Raw genomic sequence first — 19661 nt, 5'->3', positions numbered from 1 at the left:
ACATAACCGGGGCGGATGATAAGTGGACTCCCGGGTGAGTCGGAGTTCAACAATCAACGAAGGATTCTATAATCACACGTAATCGCACTCGTCCGAAAGTGAGACACGGAAAAGCTGCGTATCGCTACTGAACGAGTCTTTCCTCTCTCTTTTTTCTTTTCTCCCCCCTTCCCCGCACGCTTACCTTCGTCTCTCCTCGGCTTTCTTGTTCTCCTCCTCCCGCAGGAGAATACGGATCCGAGAGGCCCGCGGCTACACAATTGATTTCTTCACTCGTCGGCGGCATTAGCGGCAAGCTCGCCGCGGAGAATTGCCGGCTATTCCGAATTATCACGACGTCGGGCACGAGCAAACACGCACACATACAACTGTACATTACTGAAGCGGCATGTGAGAAGGGAGGGAGCGGGAAAGAGCGAGGATTTATGTCCGCGCGGTGTGTTTTTCCGTCTACGAAAGCGCCTCGGCGCAGATAAAACAGGAAATATGCCGCGAGAAATGGCGTTATCAGTCCGGCATATCAGAGCGGCGATCCTTAAAATCGCGTCTGAATTTTGCTAGGCTCAGACAGCCGCGTTTCGCATCGTCTTGCGTATGCACGCGATATACGCGCGGATTGATAGCGCAGTTTAACGACGCGTTTTATAAGCTTGTCTTATCAAATCGAAGCGGTTTCATAAGTCCTTTATCGCGGACCGGCTTGCAAAAACCGTCTCCGCCTCCGCCGCCTCTCGCTTCTGACGTCGTAATGAGACAGCTGATCGCGGATGCGAATAAGGTTTCACCCGTCGCCGGTGCGACTATTAACAAACATATCGCTAGTATTCGGGAAAAGTCGCTGCGACCAAGCTCGGAGGGGGGGGGTTCGATCTCCGTGTCCCTGAAAATCCCGCGGCGCCATAAAATGGCGCTCGCCTGCTACTCCAAGCTTCCTGATGCGAACAGTAGCCTACGCGGAACAGTACGTTCTGTATATTCTGTACCGTTGCGATTTCCAAGACTCGTCGAGGAAATACCGGAGCGTCAACTCTCTCGAGTCATTTGACGAAGTTCAGTTCAGTTCAGGTCAATATATGGCTCCGGACTGCATTCAGCTTTGTCCATACGCCATTTTCCAGTAGTATGAAGGTAAAAGAAAAACCACGATCAAAAAATATGCGTAATTACAGGAACCACATCCACGTCCGCGAACTAAAGACTTCGTTTGACGAAGTGCGCGCCGCTCCATTCGTAAGTCGATAACGCAACTCGCGACGCGATTATCGATTCGCGACGAACGCTGCTCGCGTTCTCTCGTTCAGTCGCGTCGAGTCGGTATTATCCGGCCGGGAATTACAGAGCGTGTTATTTCTCGTGGGCGTTTCCGAAGACGGAACTTTACTCGGACAATCGCGCAATTAAAACGTTAAACGGTTCTTTAGCTCACCGTTAAACCGCGTTGACTTAAAGATAAGAGGACTCGCTGATAAGAAGAACATGCCGGCCGAGTCGCATTTCCCGACGAAATGGCGTCGTTCGAGGCGTCGTTAAAATCGTAATACTTGGAAGGTAAAAGCCTGACCGACACATCGCCGTTGGTTCGTACCGCTTCGACTTCGAGTCGTTGATAAAAACGGTTTGTACTTCAAAGAGGCTGCATGGTTGATAAAGATATTTCAGGTTGCTTAGTCGAGATTCGAACTCGGCTCAGCCGGTTTCGAAGCCGACGTAGATAACGCAGTCCGAGCAGTCCGTTATCGACATTTGAAAGCTGTCTTTCCTCGCGTGTCACCGTCACAGATGGCGCGAGCGGGTCGTTCGCCGTCGCGAAGCGCAACTCCGAAGCCTCCGCTACGAGTCGCCACCGGCGGCGAGTCGAGGCCACAGTACGAATCATGGCGGCATGTTCGGATGCGGCGACTTTTACTTTTTAAATGGTACAACTCGCTCCTCCCCTTCATAGGTAAGCTCGTAAAGGTCATTGAATATTATTAGTAATAATGCACTCGACGGCGAACGGGTCTCGAACGGGGGAGGGGGGGGGAGGGGGGACCGATTCGCGTTTCCGAGACGCGCGTTCTCGTTCGCCGGAAGCGGCGCTTGCGATTTCGAGTCGCGAGTCGCTGCTCCTCGAAGCACAGCCATCCCCGCTCGGTGTCGTCGAGTCGACCCCACGGTGTTTACCGTATCGGTCGCGCGTCCTATTAACAACGAGCCGCCTCCCGCGGTTCAATTGTCGCTTAACCTCCGCTCGCGAGACGCAACGCAACAATAAAGGCCAGCTGCGCCGGCGGCGACTTCCCCGACCGCGCGCCACGTGACGGTCACACGCCCGCTTCTGGCACGAGCGAATCGCTCGAAAAGACGCTTTTCGACGTGTATATCTTGTTGTTCGCGCGCTCCGCTGGCATCCGGCCGCGCCGGATTACGTGAAGATTACTTCAAACTTACTTCGCGGCGACGCCTCGCGCGGTCGGGAGGAGCGAGCGATGCGATCGGCAGTTGTGAAAAGGGCTATGCGCAAATGCGGGAATCTTACGATAGGGGGGGGGGGAGAGAGAGAATAGCGGGACACGTGAAAATTTATGTTGAAAACATATGATGAACACTTCCCTGCCCCTTGCGAAGCGCTTGCCAAGAGAGCTTCGCGAGGTCGCGCGTACGTCAAGATTGCCGGAAAGATATTTGTCGGAGCACACTGCGACTTTGTCGCAAATGACGTCTCAAGTGCCGTTACTTCGCGAAGAAGCGGAACGAATGCGCGGTTAATTCGGATGACGACTGAAAAGAGGGACGCGCGCCTGAGAATCTTACACGGAGAGAATAGTAGACTCAAAGCGCGGACAGTTTCAACGGTGAGAACATTCTGCATGCTCGAGAGAGACATGAGACGAACACTCGCCTTGCCGTAATCTATCGCCTTTCACCCGTTTCTTACGTGTATTTGAGGAAAAATTGCAGCCTCAAAATCTAGGCTGCGCCCTTCAGCGAGGTAAACTCTGCTGCTGACGGCGTGACTCTGCCCTACCAGAAAACACGCTAAAGTCTGCACGGGGAGCAATTGATACGAAAATAAGTCAAACACAAGCAGCCGCGACATGCTTGCCGAAGGAAAGATAATAAGAGGGATCTTAACCCTTAAAGCTTGCCGTGCAGGGTGAAATTTCACCCTGTGCGAATTTCTGATCTTATTGAAAAACATAGCCACGCTGGCAATACTAATTTTACAGGTATATTTATTTATACCAGTGTTTTTCAACCTTTTTTATCTCACGGCACACTTGAACCTATACTTCAAACTTCTGCGGTACGCTTAAATTACGATGATCGGAAAAAGAATATATCTTTTTTGATTTATTTATTAACACAAATTTATTAACAAAATGCATCACGGCCAGAAAATAAAACAAAACAATTTATTATAATCTGGTATAATAAAAAGATAACAATTAAAATTCTTAAGAATTTTCACGGCACACCTTGGATCCTCTCACTGCACTGATCGGTGTGTCGCGGCACACCGCGGTTGAAAATCACTGATTTACACCACCAGTGGTGGCAACATTGGTGAAAAGACAGACCAATTCTCGCGTATACTTTGCTACAAACAATAGCGAGAAAGGGGCCAATCTGGGGTGATGTTTGAGGGTAGCTTTTAAGATTTACGTTACGCGGCAACGCGACGAGAAAGCTCTCTGTCTCTCTCTCTCTCTCTCTCTCTCTCTCTCTCTCTCTCTCTCTCTCTCTCTCTCTCTCTCGCGCCAAACGCTCCTCGGGGCGGCAAAGGAAACTCGCGCGAAATCATGTACGCGTTGCTCGACTTTGAATAATGGTATTTGCCAGAACGCGCGTTGCGACTCGGTCGCAACGTCGTTTCGCGAGAGATCTATTGCGCAAACGAGCGCGTGGATGTGCCGTTAATCAAAAGCCGTCTGGCGATCGAGCGTTCGGTCGATCGTCGCTGCAGTGCAGCTCTGCCTCGTTCGCTACCTCGACCGCGCCGCGGTGTGTTTACTCAAGCCGCGTGTAATCGGCCGGCCCGCGTCGACGGATAATTGTATATCGATATTAATCATGAAGGAAAACGCGCGACACTACACACGAACCGCTTCACCGGCGCGACGTGTCGTCGTTTGCGTCATTTTGCCGATCACGTGCGCCGCAATGCAAATTCGCTCGCTCGTTAAGTCGCAGCGAGCCGTAAGACCGGCTGCGATTATCGCGCGATCGGCGATCATAAACAATCGCGCGCAAAATATTTACGTTATCGCCGGCGAATCGCTAATTAACGTCGCCGGATTAACGAGCGCTCGAGCGCGCCAGTCACGTGCCGGGCGTGTCGGCGGAGTTCGCACTCATTTTCCGAAAGATAACTCGTCCACGCTCGCGAGCTGCGAGCTGCATTCGGCCGCCGCTCTCGTTGCCGCGCCGAGAGGATCGGCAAACCGAAAGAAGCGAGCTATTGAGCGGGAGGAAAAAAAAGTGGAACAAAAGTCTGCCGGATTGTTCCACGCGTTGCTCTTTCTTTTATCTCAATCGCCGTAACGGTCGCCCGTCCGAGCGGACTAACATCACCCGACAAGACGCGATTCCGCTCGTCTGCGTCCATTTTGAATAACGAAAAGCGTTATCGAGCCAGGTTATCCGTAGCCAGCACTCCGCTCGCACGTGAAATCCGCATGCTCGACTCGACGCGGTCACCGAGGACGCGGTCGTTTCGCTTTCGATAAGCCGCAGCAAAGGCGCGTCGGATCGATGTGTATCGTAGCTCTCTCTCTCTCTCTCTCTCTCTCTCTCTCTCTCTCTCTCTCTCTCTCTCTCGCTCTTTCTCTCTCCCTCTGCTGGAGGGAGAGAAGCGTGTCGGCAAACGAGACATCAATCTGAGAACTCGTGCCGAGGGTTCAAGTCGTAACCTCGTCGGAGACGCCGGAAGCATCGTCGTCATTCCGTCTTGCAAATTCGACGTGAATTCCGCGCCGCGCATGAAAGGTCAAAAGGGTGCTGGGGCTGCGGAGCGACGGAGGAAAATGTAGTGCACACGCTCGCCACGTGCGCTCCCGCGAACAACTCAGGTTTCATGTCCGACGGTCGTGACGTTCTTTTTTGCGTGTCTGCTTCGAAAGGATGTGACGCGTGTAATTGGCTCTAATTGGTTTACCAATTGCCGCGACCAATTGGCCGATGGAAAGGCAGTCTAGTAAATCCCCGAGACGCGAGGCGCGCATCGAAGCGCGCGCGCGAGCAGAGGAAAGTGAGATCGAACGCGTTTCTTTCTCTCTCTTTATTTTTATTTGCTTCTCTTTCGAGATCGAACGGTCGGAAGGCGGATTTCGGGAAAGACGAGCAAAAAAGGAGCTGAACGTTGCGACGCGACCTCCGCGCGGCTTCCTCCTCGTCGTTTTTTCCTGCCACCCGGAAAGTCTGGTTCGGCCAAGCAGCGCGCCGGGCTACCCGATGTTCAATCGCGAGGCCGACCTTCGAATAAAAACGAACGGGAGAGTTTAGTTGAGCGAGTTAGAGCGCGAGCGTGCGGTTATTTAGCCGCGCTCCCTCCAGAGAGCAGACCGAAAACGCACACCTGAGACCTCAGCCGACCGGCCGGCCGGCCGGCCGCGGCCAGCCGGTTGCGAGGCCGCGCGCTAGGCGAAACAAAGTTTTCGGACATCCGAGCCGCCGGGATATCTAATCGCCGGCGAACCGACTCGACCGCGGACGGAAACCATAACGGTTGACCTCGGAGCGCCTAGCAACAAGTTGCGCGGCTATGGGCAATGTCCTCTCGAGAGAGACGTGGTCCTTATTCTTCCACGCGAAGACGCCGAGGAACTTCTTCCAACCGCGCGCCAAGTACACTGCCCTGAGCGGCACGGCGAGCCGGCGCGGCGCGGCGGAGGGGATGGCGATCACTTTGTCATCTCGGACAGATGAATAATACGCTCCGAGCTCCGGGGGAATTTTTTCGCCGATTCATCGGTCAACTAATCGATCGATTAATCGAGACCGAGACCGAGTCGCCGAGGACTCGAGTCCGCGTTGTCGGAGTCGTGTGCAAATGATTTTCTCTTTCTTCAAAGTGTCCGTGGTTCTTATTTATCTGCACTTATTCATTGATTATTCTTATACCTGTTAGTCTTATTCATTTGTTTCCCTAAATTATGATCTTTTTCTTGCGGATTATTCTTTCCTTCTGACTCGTCACGGCGTCACGGGTTTTAACGGTCTTGAAAGCCACCATCACGTTAATCGCGGAAATTTCATCCCGGTGTACATCTTTTTCTCTTTATTTTGATTTATTTTTATTTTATTTTATTTTATTTTAAAAATGAAGAATCCAACAAATGCAATTAAATGTTTCATCATTATTGAATACTAGACGAGGAGTTATTGTGTTTGCAGTGGATAATTTAACATTTAATAAGAACGAGACAAAATTCGCATGGGTAACTTTTCAGGGTTAAACCTATTTGAAGACTGTGAGCATTCGGCAATGTCGAGGCGAGGCGTTCACTTTGGCATTTCTCCTCTTATTATCAGCGGCGTTTCTCGCCCGACCCGACCCGAGCCGAGGGGACCGGCCGGACAGTGTTTTGAAGGGTGTAAAGTTTCAGGCCGAAATACGTGTCTGGAGGTACACCGAGACTTGGTGAACTTGAAGAACGTGCACATCGTAACCCGAGGCGCGTGTAACCGCCGCGTTTGCATGTTATAACGCTGTTTACCCGGCGGATTCCTCCGGCGGACTTGCACGAACTGGTATAAGAAGAGAGTGCGCGCGACTAAAATTCTATTTATAAAAATTCCCACACGGTTGCTTGCAAAAGTGACGAACGGATTTCCTCGCTTCTCGCGTAACTGCGCGGGGACTTGGACGTGGCGAGACCTCGCCGAGGATACTCGAACGTCAGAAATTCAGGACGTGCGAAAAGTAGGCGGCGTCCGGGCGAATTTCGAAAGTATTATCGCTTCGGGGGCGCTCACTTCTCGCTCGAGATGGCATTTAATGCTCATCTCGTCTCGGGGATTTGATCCCTCCCCCTCCTCTCTCCCCTCCGGTCGAGTCTGTTTGTCTTGCACTGCGACGTGCCCGAAATCCACGACGTACGACCCGCATAAATCTTTTTCTCTCTCTCTCTCTCTCTTTTTTACGACGACTCCGCGCGCACGTGACACCACCTCGTGATTTACAAAAGCGGCGAGTTTCCCAAGCGCACGCGCCGCGCGATGACGCGTTGTGCAAAAGGGGATTGCGGGAATTGTTCGCGAAACCTTCAATGCGCCGCCATCGATAACTTCTACCTTGCCTACCGTTTAATTATGGAGAATGAAACGCTCGTTCGAACGATCACGCCGTTACGTCAGCCGGCAGCGTGATTTCGCCGTGTCGACAGTTCTAAGGATCTGCGAGCCAGACGGGGAAACTGGAAGGACTCGCCGGTCTCTGATTTTTGCGCGCACAGCGCGAGGGAATGTAAGACAAAGTCTTACGCGCACGCGAAAAACGGCTCCAGGTTTCGACGAAGCCTCAACATTTATTTGATGAAAATTTGCCGGGCTTTAATCGCTCGGATCGCTTCGCATCCCGCAAAATTGAATCGTATCGCGAGCAATTAATTATAAATTCGTAATAATTTTGATTATTAATTATTCGCAATTACGGATCGTATTTGGATATTCCTGCGCGTTGTTTGTCGATTATCATCACGGCTCATCGCTCCCGACAGCCCAGCGCACGATATCATATCCACAGTAGAAACAATCAGGAGAACTAATGAGTTTCCATTCTCGATAAAGAGTCTGGAGTTTGGGCTTTACCGCCTCAGCTCAGTCCAGTCCCGGCGCGTCGATAGGATTTTCATTGGCAATAAACCGAGATAACGAGCGTTACATTCCTCTTTCTTTCGCGTAGCGATAAAACTTTTCGTCACTAATAAAACGGAATCGTCACTGCGACGATAGGAGGCATTATTTCCAGCGTAACCTTCAGCGAGACGTCGCCGAGCAATTTCAAAACGGCACTCTCAATGCAACGCGACTCGCTCGCGAGTCGCGGCCTGCCGTTTCATCTCGCTTATTCTTCTCGACGTTGGGTTGAGAACGCGAGTCGCGTTCTCGCGTCCGGGCCTCGGCAAGTCGGCAAGGACGTAATTTAACGTCTAATTCGCACCGGTCTTTCGCTCGTCCGAATCGACTCGACGAAAATGCTACACCCGCCGCCGCGCATCTGCGCCGCGCTTTGCTTTCGTATTGTAACGCGATAAAACGCGATTAATGCCGTAAACAAGCAATTAATTGTGTGCGCTAGATGATCGCGTCCCGCAGCAACGTAGACGCTTATCTGATTTATCTCGCGCGGCTTTGATCCTCCCGGATTAATTCGCATTATTTGAGATTTCAGTTCGTCGAAAACAGCGCGCGTTAGGGAAACGCAAGCTGCGCGGCAAGACAGTCGACCAATCGCGATCGAAAATTATCGGGGACGCGAGACTTACCTGAGAGCCTCCGGCCGTACACAATTGTCGACTCGCTCGCGCTCATCTGCTCTCGCATTGATTAAATTTCGCTGATCATGCTTCTCCTCGCGCCACAACCCCCGCCCTTGCGCAGCGCGTCGTCTCGCTTCGCGCGCGTTTCAGCACGTTTGACTCTTATTTTCTCTGCGGCGCAACGGCGCGCGCGCGTCTCTCGCAAGGAAAAGCAGGGAACCTGGAAGTTCAACCAAATTATGAGACTTTGCGTGCAAGTAAAGTATAAGTTCATCCAATGCAAAATTATTTTTTGTTCGTACGGAATTCCAGTGTGAAACCGGGTGAGACCACCCTTCGGAAAAAAAAACAAAACATTTTTATTTTTAGCGTATATCTTTTAAAACACGAGGCATATGCAAAAATGGTTTACACGAAAGTTGTAGTGTATTTCATACTCTTTGCAGCTGTGTATTCAGATTTTGCAAAATTGGAGGAGGAAGGGGTTTCAAAAATTTTTCAATTCTTCAAAATCTGAGTGCACAGTTGCAAAAAGTATGAAATACAATTTGCATACAGTCGCATACAAACCATTTTTGTACATGCCTCGTATTTTGAAAGATACACGCTAAAAATGAAAATGATTTTTTGTTTTCGAAGGATGGTGTTTCACCCCTTCAGACTGGAATTCCGCGCGGAATAAAACATAATTTTGCATTACGGATGAATTACTTTACTTCCACGCAAAGTCTCATAAGTTTTTGAATTTCCGAGTCCCCTGTGTTTCCTTGTAGCGAGAAGAATCGAGAAGCGACTCCGCTTCATCAATTCGCTCCTGCTGACTTACCGGAAAAAACACACGATCTGACGTAGCAAGACTTGCCTCACGGCGAGTTTACTCTGTTTCCCCGTTCTCGAGGCGGCTTCCGCCTTTTAAACAGTAATACGGTAAACCGCCGCCGCCGCCGCCGCCGATAACTAGCGGTCTCCGCTAGTGCCGACGATAACGGCATTGTTTACTAACAAATACTATTCAGGACGGCGCAATTTGATTTACAAACCGGTAGCAGCAACTTTTCGAGGGCGCGCAGTAATAATAATTATTATTCATGCGTCCGCGGCGAGACGGCCGACGGTATCGGCCACACTCGCGATGTGCATCATCGCGTCGCGATCTCGCGCGACGGCACGTGAACGGAATCCCGTTCACGTGCCGAGAAAACGAAGGAGAAAAGGAGAAAATTTTCTCATGGGAGAAAAAGGGAGAAAATTTCTCAAAGTTGATCGGCGACTCTCTCGCGCGAGCGAGTCTCTCCGTCGAATTCGTGAAGCGGGGTCCTCCTTGTCCGGAGTTCCCCGCGATTCCCGAACGCCCCGTATCGTAATAATAGACGTACGCGGGTATAAATATAACCGGTGGCGTTCTTTCGCATTTACAATTACGGTCGGACGTGGCAAAAGTAGCGCTTGGCGACCACGGGGGTGGAGTATTGCTTCAGCGGCGAAATGGCTCAAGGTTCGAATCGACGGAGATCCGCTTCCGGATCTCCCGTGGTATTATCTCGGTCGCGACACACACAGAGAGAGAGAGAGAGAGAGAGAGAGAGAGAGAGAGAGAGAGAGAGAGAGAGAGAGAGAGAGAGAGAGAGAGAGAGGGAGAGGGAGAGAGAGAGAGAGAGAGAGAGAGAGAGAGAGAGAGAGAGAGAGAGAGAGAGAGAGAGAGAGAGAGAGAGAGAGAGAGAGAGAGAGAGAGAGAGAGAGAGAGTGTGTGTGTGTGTGTGTGAGGGGGGAAGGAAGATTCGTCGCGAGAGATCCTCGGGATTGAATCGAGTCGCGTGCAGCCGAAAATAATGCCGCTTTCGCCCTCGTGCACTCGGATATAAACTCGCGGACCGACTGCCAGGCCACGGCGCGAAAATAGTCGCGGCATTTAGGGTGGCAACCCGCGGCTTTTAGAACGACGCACGCGTGTCGCTTCGTGACGCATGAGGCGCCTCTTCCCCGCGTTCGATCTCCGTCGCAACCCAATTCGGCGGCTCGATGGAAATCCGGCCTTTCCCAGAGTGCGAGTCGAGCGAAATGTCGCTCGGGGATCTCGAGGAAATCGGCTGTTTTTCTTTTTTTTTCTTTCGTTCAACTATGGCGATCACGGACCGAGGAGTGAGCGCGTGGTTCAAGTATATTTTCCTCACGCTTTGTCGCTTGTTTGAGCGCCAGAACGTACTTTGCGACGCGACGTCGCGGGGACGCGGCATTGTCGTTTTCTGCGTTCAAGCGAGCCTGACAATAACAAGGCGCCTGACTGGCGAAAAGGAGAAAAATACGGCACGCGGAAGCGCGCCCAGCTGCGATTACGCAACGACCGCCATTGATATGTATTATTATACAAACGACTTTGTCTCTCTAGCGCAGCGGCATTTATTTTGCATTTTGTCGCTCGGCGAGCTCTGAAATATCGACGAGTTATTAACGAGTTCGCACCTGTTGCGCCGTGTGCGAAAACAATTTTATTTGTTAGATCAGGAAGATCGACGGCAGCTGGCGAGTACCACCTGGAAGACGTCAGTCGCGCGCGGGGAGTCGCGCGGCGATCGGTTGCACTAAATTAATATTAATTAGCGCGCTGCGGCAGAGTCGATTTAGACCCGACGGATAATCGAATTATGCGTTATCCAAACATTACGCGACTCTGGCACGGCCAGCCGCGAAGGGGGGGGCGAGAGAGAGCAGCGAGTCGTGTAACGTTCGCCGTTGCACGCATATGAATTAGTACACGAAATATTAATTAGTACGCGCGACCAAGTCTTGGGAATTCTATTTTGACTGGGTGATTTAGGGAATTGCGTGTGTCGTCGAAGCGACATCACTTTGCATTACTAGTTTTGTATATTTATTTATTTAAGCATTTATACGTTTACCTTTTTATTTGTTTCCCTACTTATTTATCTACTTATTTATTTCTTTTCTTATAATTCTAATTCTATTTTGAAAATATATTTATATTTCTTATATTTCTAATTCTAATTTTTTTCTAATTCTATTCTGACTGGGTGATTTAGGGGATTACGTCTTATGTTGTCGAGAGTACTATCTAGTTAAATGTCTAAATAAAAATTACTATATGCGATCGTCACGTTAAGCAGTATGTGCCGCTATCTTAAATTGTGACCCCATAAAGTGTAACACAATGTAGTGTGGACACTGTAAAAGTGTATTGTCGAAGCGATATTACTTTGCATTACTAGTTTCGCATATTTATTTAAACATTTATATATTTACTTTTTTATTTGTTTCCCTATTTCTTTTTTTTCTATTTATTTACTTATTTATTTATTTTCTCATATTTTCATTTATTTGTTTACTTGTTAATTTGTTTATTTATTTACGGATCATTTTTTGATACAACATATATACACACAATGCATTTTATAGAATTAGTGTACACAACATGTACAAAAAAACAAAATATCACATATTATCTTTTACTATATTATATCAGTGTCACATATACATTGTATTTCCGCACAGCCGGAAATTGCGTAACCCGATCGCTGCACGCACATACATTGTCCTGCGACATTGACGTCGATCGACGTGACGAGCGATCAATCAGGAGGCTAATTTTGCTTTTTGGCTAACTAAGGTTCGGCCCGGTCGATCATCGAACAGCCGCCTGTATGAAACGTTTACAAAACGTCACGAAGGGGCGACCGGGCTCGAGGAAAAAGAATCCCTATCGATCGCCACGTTCGATTGTGTTTCCACCTTCTTCCTCGACGGCTTAATCTATAAATAAGTTTTTCCTCGCCTTGCGCACTTCGCGTCGCAATGTGCGTCGATAGATTCGGAGTGTCGCCCGTCACGCGGGCCTTGAACGCACAGACCGCGTATTCTATAATAATCCTCGACAAAGAGAAAAACCAGGGAGGAGGAAAAGGAAAAGGAGGGACAATCGGTCTCGTAGGGAGTCGCGGAAGCAGACGGCGGTTCGGTGACTAATCGCCGTGGCCGATCGATCGCGAATCTTTTTTTGCCGAAAACAGCCGCTGTCTGACGCATGTCGTGCTCGAGTGATTGTCCGTCGCGGTAATCGATTGGCATGTGCGTTACGGAGACGTTTCACTCGTAATCCGGAGATTGTCCGGCGGCCCGGTGTTTTTTCGCCGAGGAGAAATCGATTCCAAATTCGAAGAGCGCCTGAGCTTCTTCTCGAACAGCGCTACCCGCGAAATTGCTGGTAATACGATTAGAAGATTATTACGTAAGGCTGAATTTTGTGTCTCTGCACGATTCGTATTATTTAAAGTTGAATGCAAATCATGTCAGGGACGGGACGATGGGCTTTCTTTAAGGAAGGAATTACATGCGGAAGACCGTTTTCAAGGCTTTTTTTACGAATTCTGTGAGCAGAAACGGTAAGACGAATGGACTCGAAATTTTCACATTAGTATTCATTAATGCGTTGAAGGTATAAAATAAATTTTATTCAATCACAAGAAGCGATCCAATTTATAATTATGGATAAAAATGCAGTCATCCGTTTGCGAGCTCTATGTTCGCTGTCGACATAATTCCTGGCCTCTCACTAATCTGAAATCAAAAAATGAGAAAGATTTTTAAAATATACGGTTGTTATTATACCAAGATGAAGGCAGTGAAGCCAAATTTGGAAAATAACACGTAACTGTACAAAAAAAAAGTATCACAAATGAAACTTTTTTCAACCTGTAATCATGTTTAAAGAAATGAATAAAATAAAATATAACTGTGTTCGAAGTAGGGGCGAAGAAATTACATGTTTACTGTATACTGTGTAAAAATTTCAAGTTATTCGGTTCAGTAGTTTTTGCGTAATCGTGTCGACAGTTTAAGAAAATGATGTTTCGAGATAAACGTGTTTAAACTTTTATGTAGACTTTCCATATAGATAGTGACAAATTTATTTTATACTTTGAACATTAATGAATTCACTGTGAACATTTCAAGTCCAGCGATCCTACCGTTTCTGTTGAAAGAATTCGTAAAAATAGCCCTGAAAACAGCCTGTTCCGCGTGTAATTCCCCACTGAAATTTTTCAGAGTGACACCGCTTCAAAGCAGCGAACGAGTTCGCTCGATGTAAGTGAACAATCGCATCGCTCCAGATCGAGTGACGCCGCTGTCACTCCGCTCTTCCGGCGGAACGTCACTCTGAGAAATTTAAAGAGCGCAACGGGATTTGTTAATAAGCTCTCGACATGCGTGGAAGCTGGAGGGGTTCGCGTTGTTTTCGCTCGAAGCGAGGCGCACCTCGCGGCGCTTTGCGCTTTATTGCCGGAGCGCGTGCTTTACTGCGGCAGGTGCGCCTGCCTGTGCGTTAATTAAACAAACCACGCAGGACCACGTGGCGACTCGAGTCCGCATGACGTTTAATCGTGTCTGTTTCTTTTTGCTGTTTCAGATTCATATTCGTTGTCACATCTCGGTGAGTCTCCTCTCTCATTGCATACGCAGCGAAGTATATCTCCATTTATTTACTCCTCTCTCTCTCTCTCTCTGTCTCTCTCTCTCTCTCTCTCTCTCTCTCTCTCTCTCTCTCTCTCTCTCTCTCTCTCTCTGTGTCTCTCTCTCTCTCTCTCTCTCTCTCTCTCTCTCTCTCTCTCTCTGTCTCTCTCCCTCGCGATCTCTCTGTCTCTCTCCCTCGCGATCTCTCTAATCCGATTTACGCAAAGAGAGAAATTCGATTCAGCTGAGATCTCGCTTCTCATTCATGTAACTCGTACACCTCTCTCGGCTGGACGTTTTCACCGATTAGCAAGCACCTGCGGTCGTAATCGGTGTCTCGATTCATCATCGAGCATCGAGTCGAGAGATGCATATTCTCGAATATTTGTCATTAGTTCCGTCACTTCCTGCCACGTTTAACCGCGTCGAGTGAGGGAAAGAAAAAAAAAAAGAAGAAGCAACGAATGATCGGTCTTGCGAAACGCCACGCCTACAAAATTGCTGCTCTTATCAGGAATTATATATGCTGTTTATCATCCCGGCGATTACGTGTCGCTCGAAGCACGAAAAATCGAGCCGCGATGCGCGGCGGGAGTCGAACGATCCGAATTCTGCGAGCCGCGTCCGAATCCTTCCGTAATCCGCGAATCTCTTTGACTTACCGCGAGTGCGCCGAGATTAATCGCGGTACTAATTACCGCGGCTTAATCACCGAGGCGCGCGCACAGGGGCTATTCGCGCGATCGCGATAAGAGCCTACGAGTATTATAGAGTTTGTTGTGCAATTTGCCGAAGTGGTAATTTAATCGGGTCCTTTCCCCCGACGAGTTTCCCCTGTCCTCCCGCGAGGCGGAAAACATCGCGGCGATAAGTTAATTGGCCCGCCGATCGTCACTTTATCGCGCCCGGATATTATTTCCTAAATGAGAGAGCCCGAGACGAAAATAAGTCGGGACACTAGGCGGAATCGAGAGTACCCCGTCGGAGTATTCTCGAATCGTTAATGACAGAGAAAGCAGGCCGTAAATCCGATTACTTTCGGATCTCCGCTAGTGGTTCTCAATCGGAAGGACGGAACGGCCGCGATGCGTAGCGTGTCGCGCGTCGCCCCCTTGCCGTGTCCGGTTAATTACCGCATTATTGTTATCACTATTGTATATTACCGATAATTAATTATTATTACCGCATAAGACAAAATTACACTGGACTCATTTCCGAGTGCGGCTAACGTTATCGGCGGCGATTTCCGTTATTCGATTTTTAATTCCACCCAAGTCTCATCGCCGTACATTTTACCGTCGCGTGTAATGATAACAATAACAATGGCTGTATCGCGAACTGATAGCGTTGGTCGCAAAGGTGCATCGACGACGAGCCGAGACGCGCGCTTAAAGGACGCGGCTTAAGCCGGCGATGGTGAGCTCCGTGAGCGACAACTTACGACAACAACAATCGCAATCGTGTAACACACGTGCTCGAAATGACGAGCAATATGGCACTTGGCGAGCGAAAGCTCGGGCCAAGTAGCATGGGACGGGAGGAGGGAATACAGAGAGCCGGAGGAAGCCGTGCGCGCGAGATCGAGAGCGTTTTCGGCGTCGATCGGCGCCTCGATCGGATCTGGGTCGCAGTGGAGGTCAGACGGACAGCAATTCGCGGTCGGAAAGGTCATGGCGCGATCGTTATCGAACGAAAGCGCCGCGAAAATAGACGGCAGGAATGCCCGCTCGACATAATGGGGCTCTTCGCTCTAATTAATTCGCTCGCGTTTCACCGAAATAGCGGGGAATGTTCCCACGGGAAGGTGTTATTATTCCGGCTCGTCTCATCTAAATTTGACAAAGAAACGACAGAGAGAAAGAGAAAGAAATAGAAAGAGAGAGAGAGAGTGAGAGAGAGAGAGAGAGAGAGAGAGAGAGAGAGAGAGAGAGAGAGAGAGAGAGAGAGAGAGAGAGAGAGAGAGAGAGAGAGAAAGTGAGTTCCTTCCAACGATCTCGTTAATTATTTTTGTAATTCTAATTCTAACAAGAAATGATAACAAAGCAATTTTCTTTTCATTGCTCTCCGTTAATCAATGAAATAATTGTGATAATTTTGCTTGCGTGTGACGACAGCCTTATCGGTCACGAACGCAAGAAATATCATATTTTGTTCCCCTCGAGGAAAAATTATCCAATTTTTCACGAGAAATGCGCCCGTAATCCCGCGTGCCGAAGCGCTCGTTTCCGTTAAATATAGATTCTCGGAAGTCGGAAATAGCTGACACTGAATAATAATGATTCGAGATTCGTGGAAGCATGGATAATATGAAATCCCGTTAACGATAACCGTTTGATTTTTGAGCGTCAATGATCGACCCGCGAGAGAAATAGTTTCGTCACGGCTCTTCCTCGCGATCGTAACGTCACGCGAAGCCTTGAGGGGATAAGCACGATTTCCTGTTGAAAAAGTTGCCTTATCGAAAACTAGAGCAACAACGAGAGGAAACGTCCGATCGAACGCTAAATATATCGATCGCCTATCTTATCGCGCGTGCGCGTAGAATCTGTTTCAGTGTTAACTGCCGTTATCTCTCTCTCTCTCTCTCTCTCTCTCTCTCTCTCTCTCTCTGTCCTTTTCTCGCGTTATTATATAATTACGCCGATATATTAACATTAATTAATTCCTTAACGGCACGCGCGTTTTTCGCGGTCGAATGAATATTCATGGTATATTTCTTTTTCAACGGAAATATTAACCGGTGGAGCTGTAAATTAACCAGAAATTTAATTTTTTGCTTTTCGAACGTGTAGGAATACGAAATGCCTGGCTGCCACTTAAAATTTTATTGAAGCGTAAAGTCCACACCGGAGATCATCGACGAGGAACGCGACTTCGGCATACGTTTGACCGCGCGAGACTCGAGATTCGCGGAGAGACCTCTTCTTCCATCGCTTATCGCTCGAAGATTATCGGTTGCCACGAAAGAGACACAGCTTTGACTCGACCGACGAGTCCTTTTTTTCTTTTTCCTTTTTAAGAGACTTTGCGACGAGAGTGGAGGGCCTTGTGGAAATTTTAAATATTAATAATCGATCGATTTAAATATTAATCAGCGATGATGGACGAGTGTTAGTTCATATGCAGTTTCAATCTGATGCAGACGACGATTGCACATAACTCCGACATTTTATGTCGTATGTTAAAAAATTTGTTTACTCGCGCGCGCGTGGCGAGAGTTCAATCACGAGTAAAGTCATGGTCGCGCGTCCTTCGTACGTCCTCGTATTATCGATCGATTTATCGCGGTCGCGGCTTTCGGGAAAGCGCCTGCGTGTAACATTATTACCGTCGCTCGTGCGCAAAATCGTCCAACAACAATAAGCGTTTAGCGATGAGCGATAGCGTGCGCGAGGCGCTGAATTACGGTCGTCGAAATTTACGACACGACCGCGATAAACTCGTACGTGACGCGCGCGCGCGCGCGGTTAAGGCCCGGCTAAAACCCACTCGCAGTTTTCACGTTCGAGCGAAGCGCGCGCTCACGAGAAGGAGAATTTTTGCTCGCTGTCGAGACCCCCAGCCGTCGTTTATCGCGGAGAACAACAGAATAATCAGCTCGCGGGAGCCGGTGAAATTAGTCGTTACGTCGAATGCGATCTCGTCGGCGCCTTGCTACCGCAAGATGGACGTAAAGCACAACCTTCATTTATTTACTATTATTATTAACTATTGGATATTCGATCAATCACGCGTCGTTCATTTAGATTAGTTTACTCACGTTGCAGCGTTAAGGGGAGAATTACATGCGGAAAGCCGTTTTCAAGGCTATTTTTGTGAATTTTTCTAACAGAAACGGTAAGATGAATAGACTTGAAGTTTTCACAGTGTATTCGTTAATGTTGAAAGTATAAAATAAATTTTATTCAATCACAAGAACCGATCCAATTTGTAATTATAGATAAAAATGCAGTCATCCGTTTGCGAGATCTATGTTTATTATCGACATAATTCCGAGCCTCTCACTCCACTCTGAAACCAAAAAAATGAGAAAGATTTTTGAAATATATGGTTGCTATTATAGTCCGTACCAAAATGAAGGCAGTGAAGGTTTGGGAAAGGTTTGGAAGTTTGGAAAAATACTGAGATGACTGTATAAAGAAAAAGTATCGAAAATAAAACTTTTTTCAACTTGCGATCATGCTAAAAAAAGATGAATCAAATAAAATACGAGGCCTATTCAAAAAGTATCGAACCTTTGTTCGGCAAAATTACAGTTATTGATTTGGAGGTCTGAAACACTAATCCCCTTCAAAGTAGGCTCTTTGGTAATGCACACACTTCTCCCAGCGCTTCTGCCATTGTTGGAAACACATCTGGAACGCAGATTTTGGAATGGTGCGAAGCCGGTCCGTCGCATTCCGCACCAGTCCACCCATTCTGCGCATTTGATTCAGGCTTTCCTTGCTAAACGCAACATTCCTCATGTATATCAGGCTCCCTACTCACCCGACATGGCTCCATGTGACTTTTGGCTATTTCCCAGGCTGAAAATGCCACTGAAAGGGACCCGATTTGAGTCATCAAGAGAGGACATCATGCGGAATGCGAATCAATAATTGTAATTTTGCCGAACAAAGGTTCGATACTTTTTGAACAGGCCTCGTATTTTATTTGATTCATCTTTTTTTAGCATAATTGCAAGAGATAGGGGCGAAAAAGCTACATGTCTACTGCAGTAGGTTTTTTCGTAATCGTGTCGACAGTTTAAGAAAATGATGTTTCCAGACAAATACGTTTAAAGTTTTACGTGTACTTTCCACATAGACAGTAACAAATTTATTTTATACTTTGAACATTAATGAATACCTCGTGAAAATTTCAACACATCCACATTGATCTTATCGTTTCTGTTAAAAAAATTCGTAAAAGCAGCCTTTGTAAATTCGTAAAAACGGCCTGCTCCGCATGTAATGCCTCCGTTAACTTGGACGGGCGCTTCGGGCGCAAGTGGGCGCCAACTCGCGTTAAGTTGATTAATTCGACCCGAGCGGATCCCGGAAGCCAGACGTCCGGCTCTCAAAGTTACCTCAGTGACCGAGACGAAGACGACGCGGACGTGACGGGCGAAGTCCGCCGACGTCTCGCGTGCCCCTCGCGTTATCGAGAAAACGCACTGACGCAAATGCAACGGCGCCTCGTGCATCGCGCCTTGCGATATACCTTGGCTGCCGTTCAAAGAGAGTGCATCGCCGGCGCGAAATGCAGCCCCGCTGATGAGCCGGCCAGCTTGGCGCGCGTAAACACGCCGACCGGCCGCGGCGGTTCATCAGACTCGAATTCTTCTCTCTCTCTCTCTCTCCCTCCCTCTCTCTCTCTCTCTCTCTCTCTCTCTCTCTCTCTCGCCGAGCGAGATTCCCCTTTTGTCTCGTGAAAATAGCTCCTCTCGCCCTGCGCGTGTTAATCAAGCCTGCGACTTCGGAAGCGATCTACGTGCGCAGATAGCGCAGAGATAAATCGAGTAGAACGACGAGGGGGAAGAGAGAGAGAGAGAGAGAGAAACGATAAACGAGAGAGACGTGACGTGGGGCTCCGGTGCAAAACTTGCAGCGAGTCCGCGTCGCGTTCGACACGTGTCGCATTCGCGTGTCGCGGCAGCGTCATCGCGAGGGTGACGAGCGAGAGGGCAGAGCGGAAAGTGAAGGAAAAGAGACCGTCTGATTCGCTTCCATTAATCCAGATAGACGTATTCCGTGG

At 48.5% G+C, this 19661-nt stretch overlaps 1 protein-coding gene across 7 annotated transcripts in view; it reads left to right on the top strand.

Annotated features, from left to right (window-relative positions):
* Positions 1-19661, top strand: part of LOC105183426 (uncharacterized) — a 75975-nt gene that overhangs the window by 33547 nt on the left and 22767 nt on the right. For 4 of the 7 annotated variants that reach the window (XM_025303944.1, XM_011141523.3, XM_025303947.1 and 1 more), the window contains one exon: positions 13882-13905. The exons of the other annotated variants lie outside the window; for them this stretch is intronic. In XM_025303944.1, the coding sequence (XP_025159729.1) occupies positions 13882-13905 (24 nt within the window). The remainder of the gene's footprint in view (positions 1-13881; positions 13906-19661) is intronic. 7 annotated transcript variants of the gene reach the window in all.

This window comes from Harpegnathos saltator, unplaced genomic scaffold (assembly GCF_003227715.2).
Source record: "Harpegnathos saltator strain DR-91 unplaced genomic scaffold, Hsal_v8.6 scaffold58, whole genome shotgun sequence".
NCBI classification, from domain to species: domain Eukaryota; kingdom Metazoa; phylum Arthropoda; class Insecta; order Hymenoptera; family Formicidae; genus Harpegnathos; species Harpegnathos saltator.
Note: the sequence above shows the minus strand (reverse complement) of the source record. Positions and strands in the feature narration are given on the sequence as shown.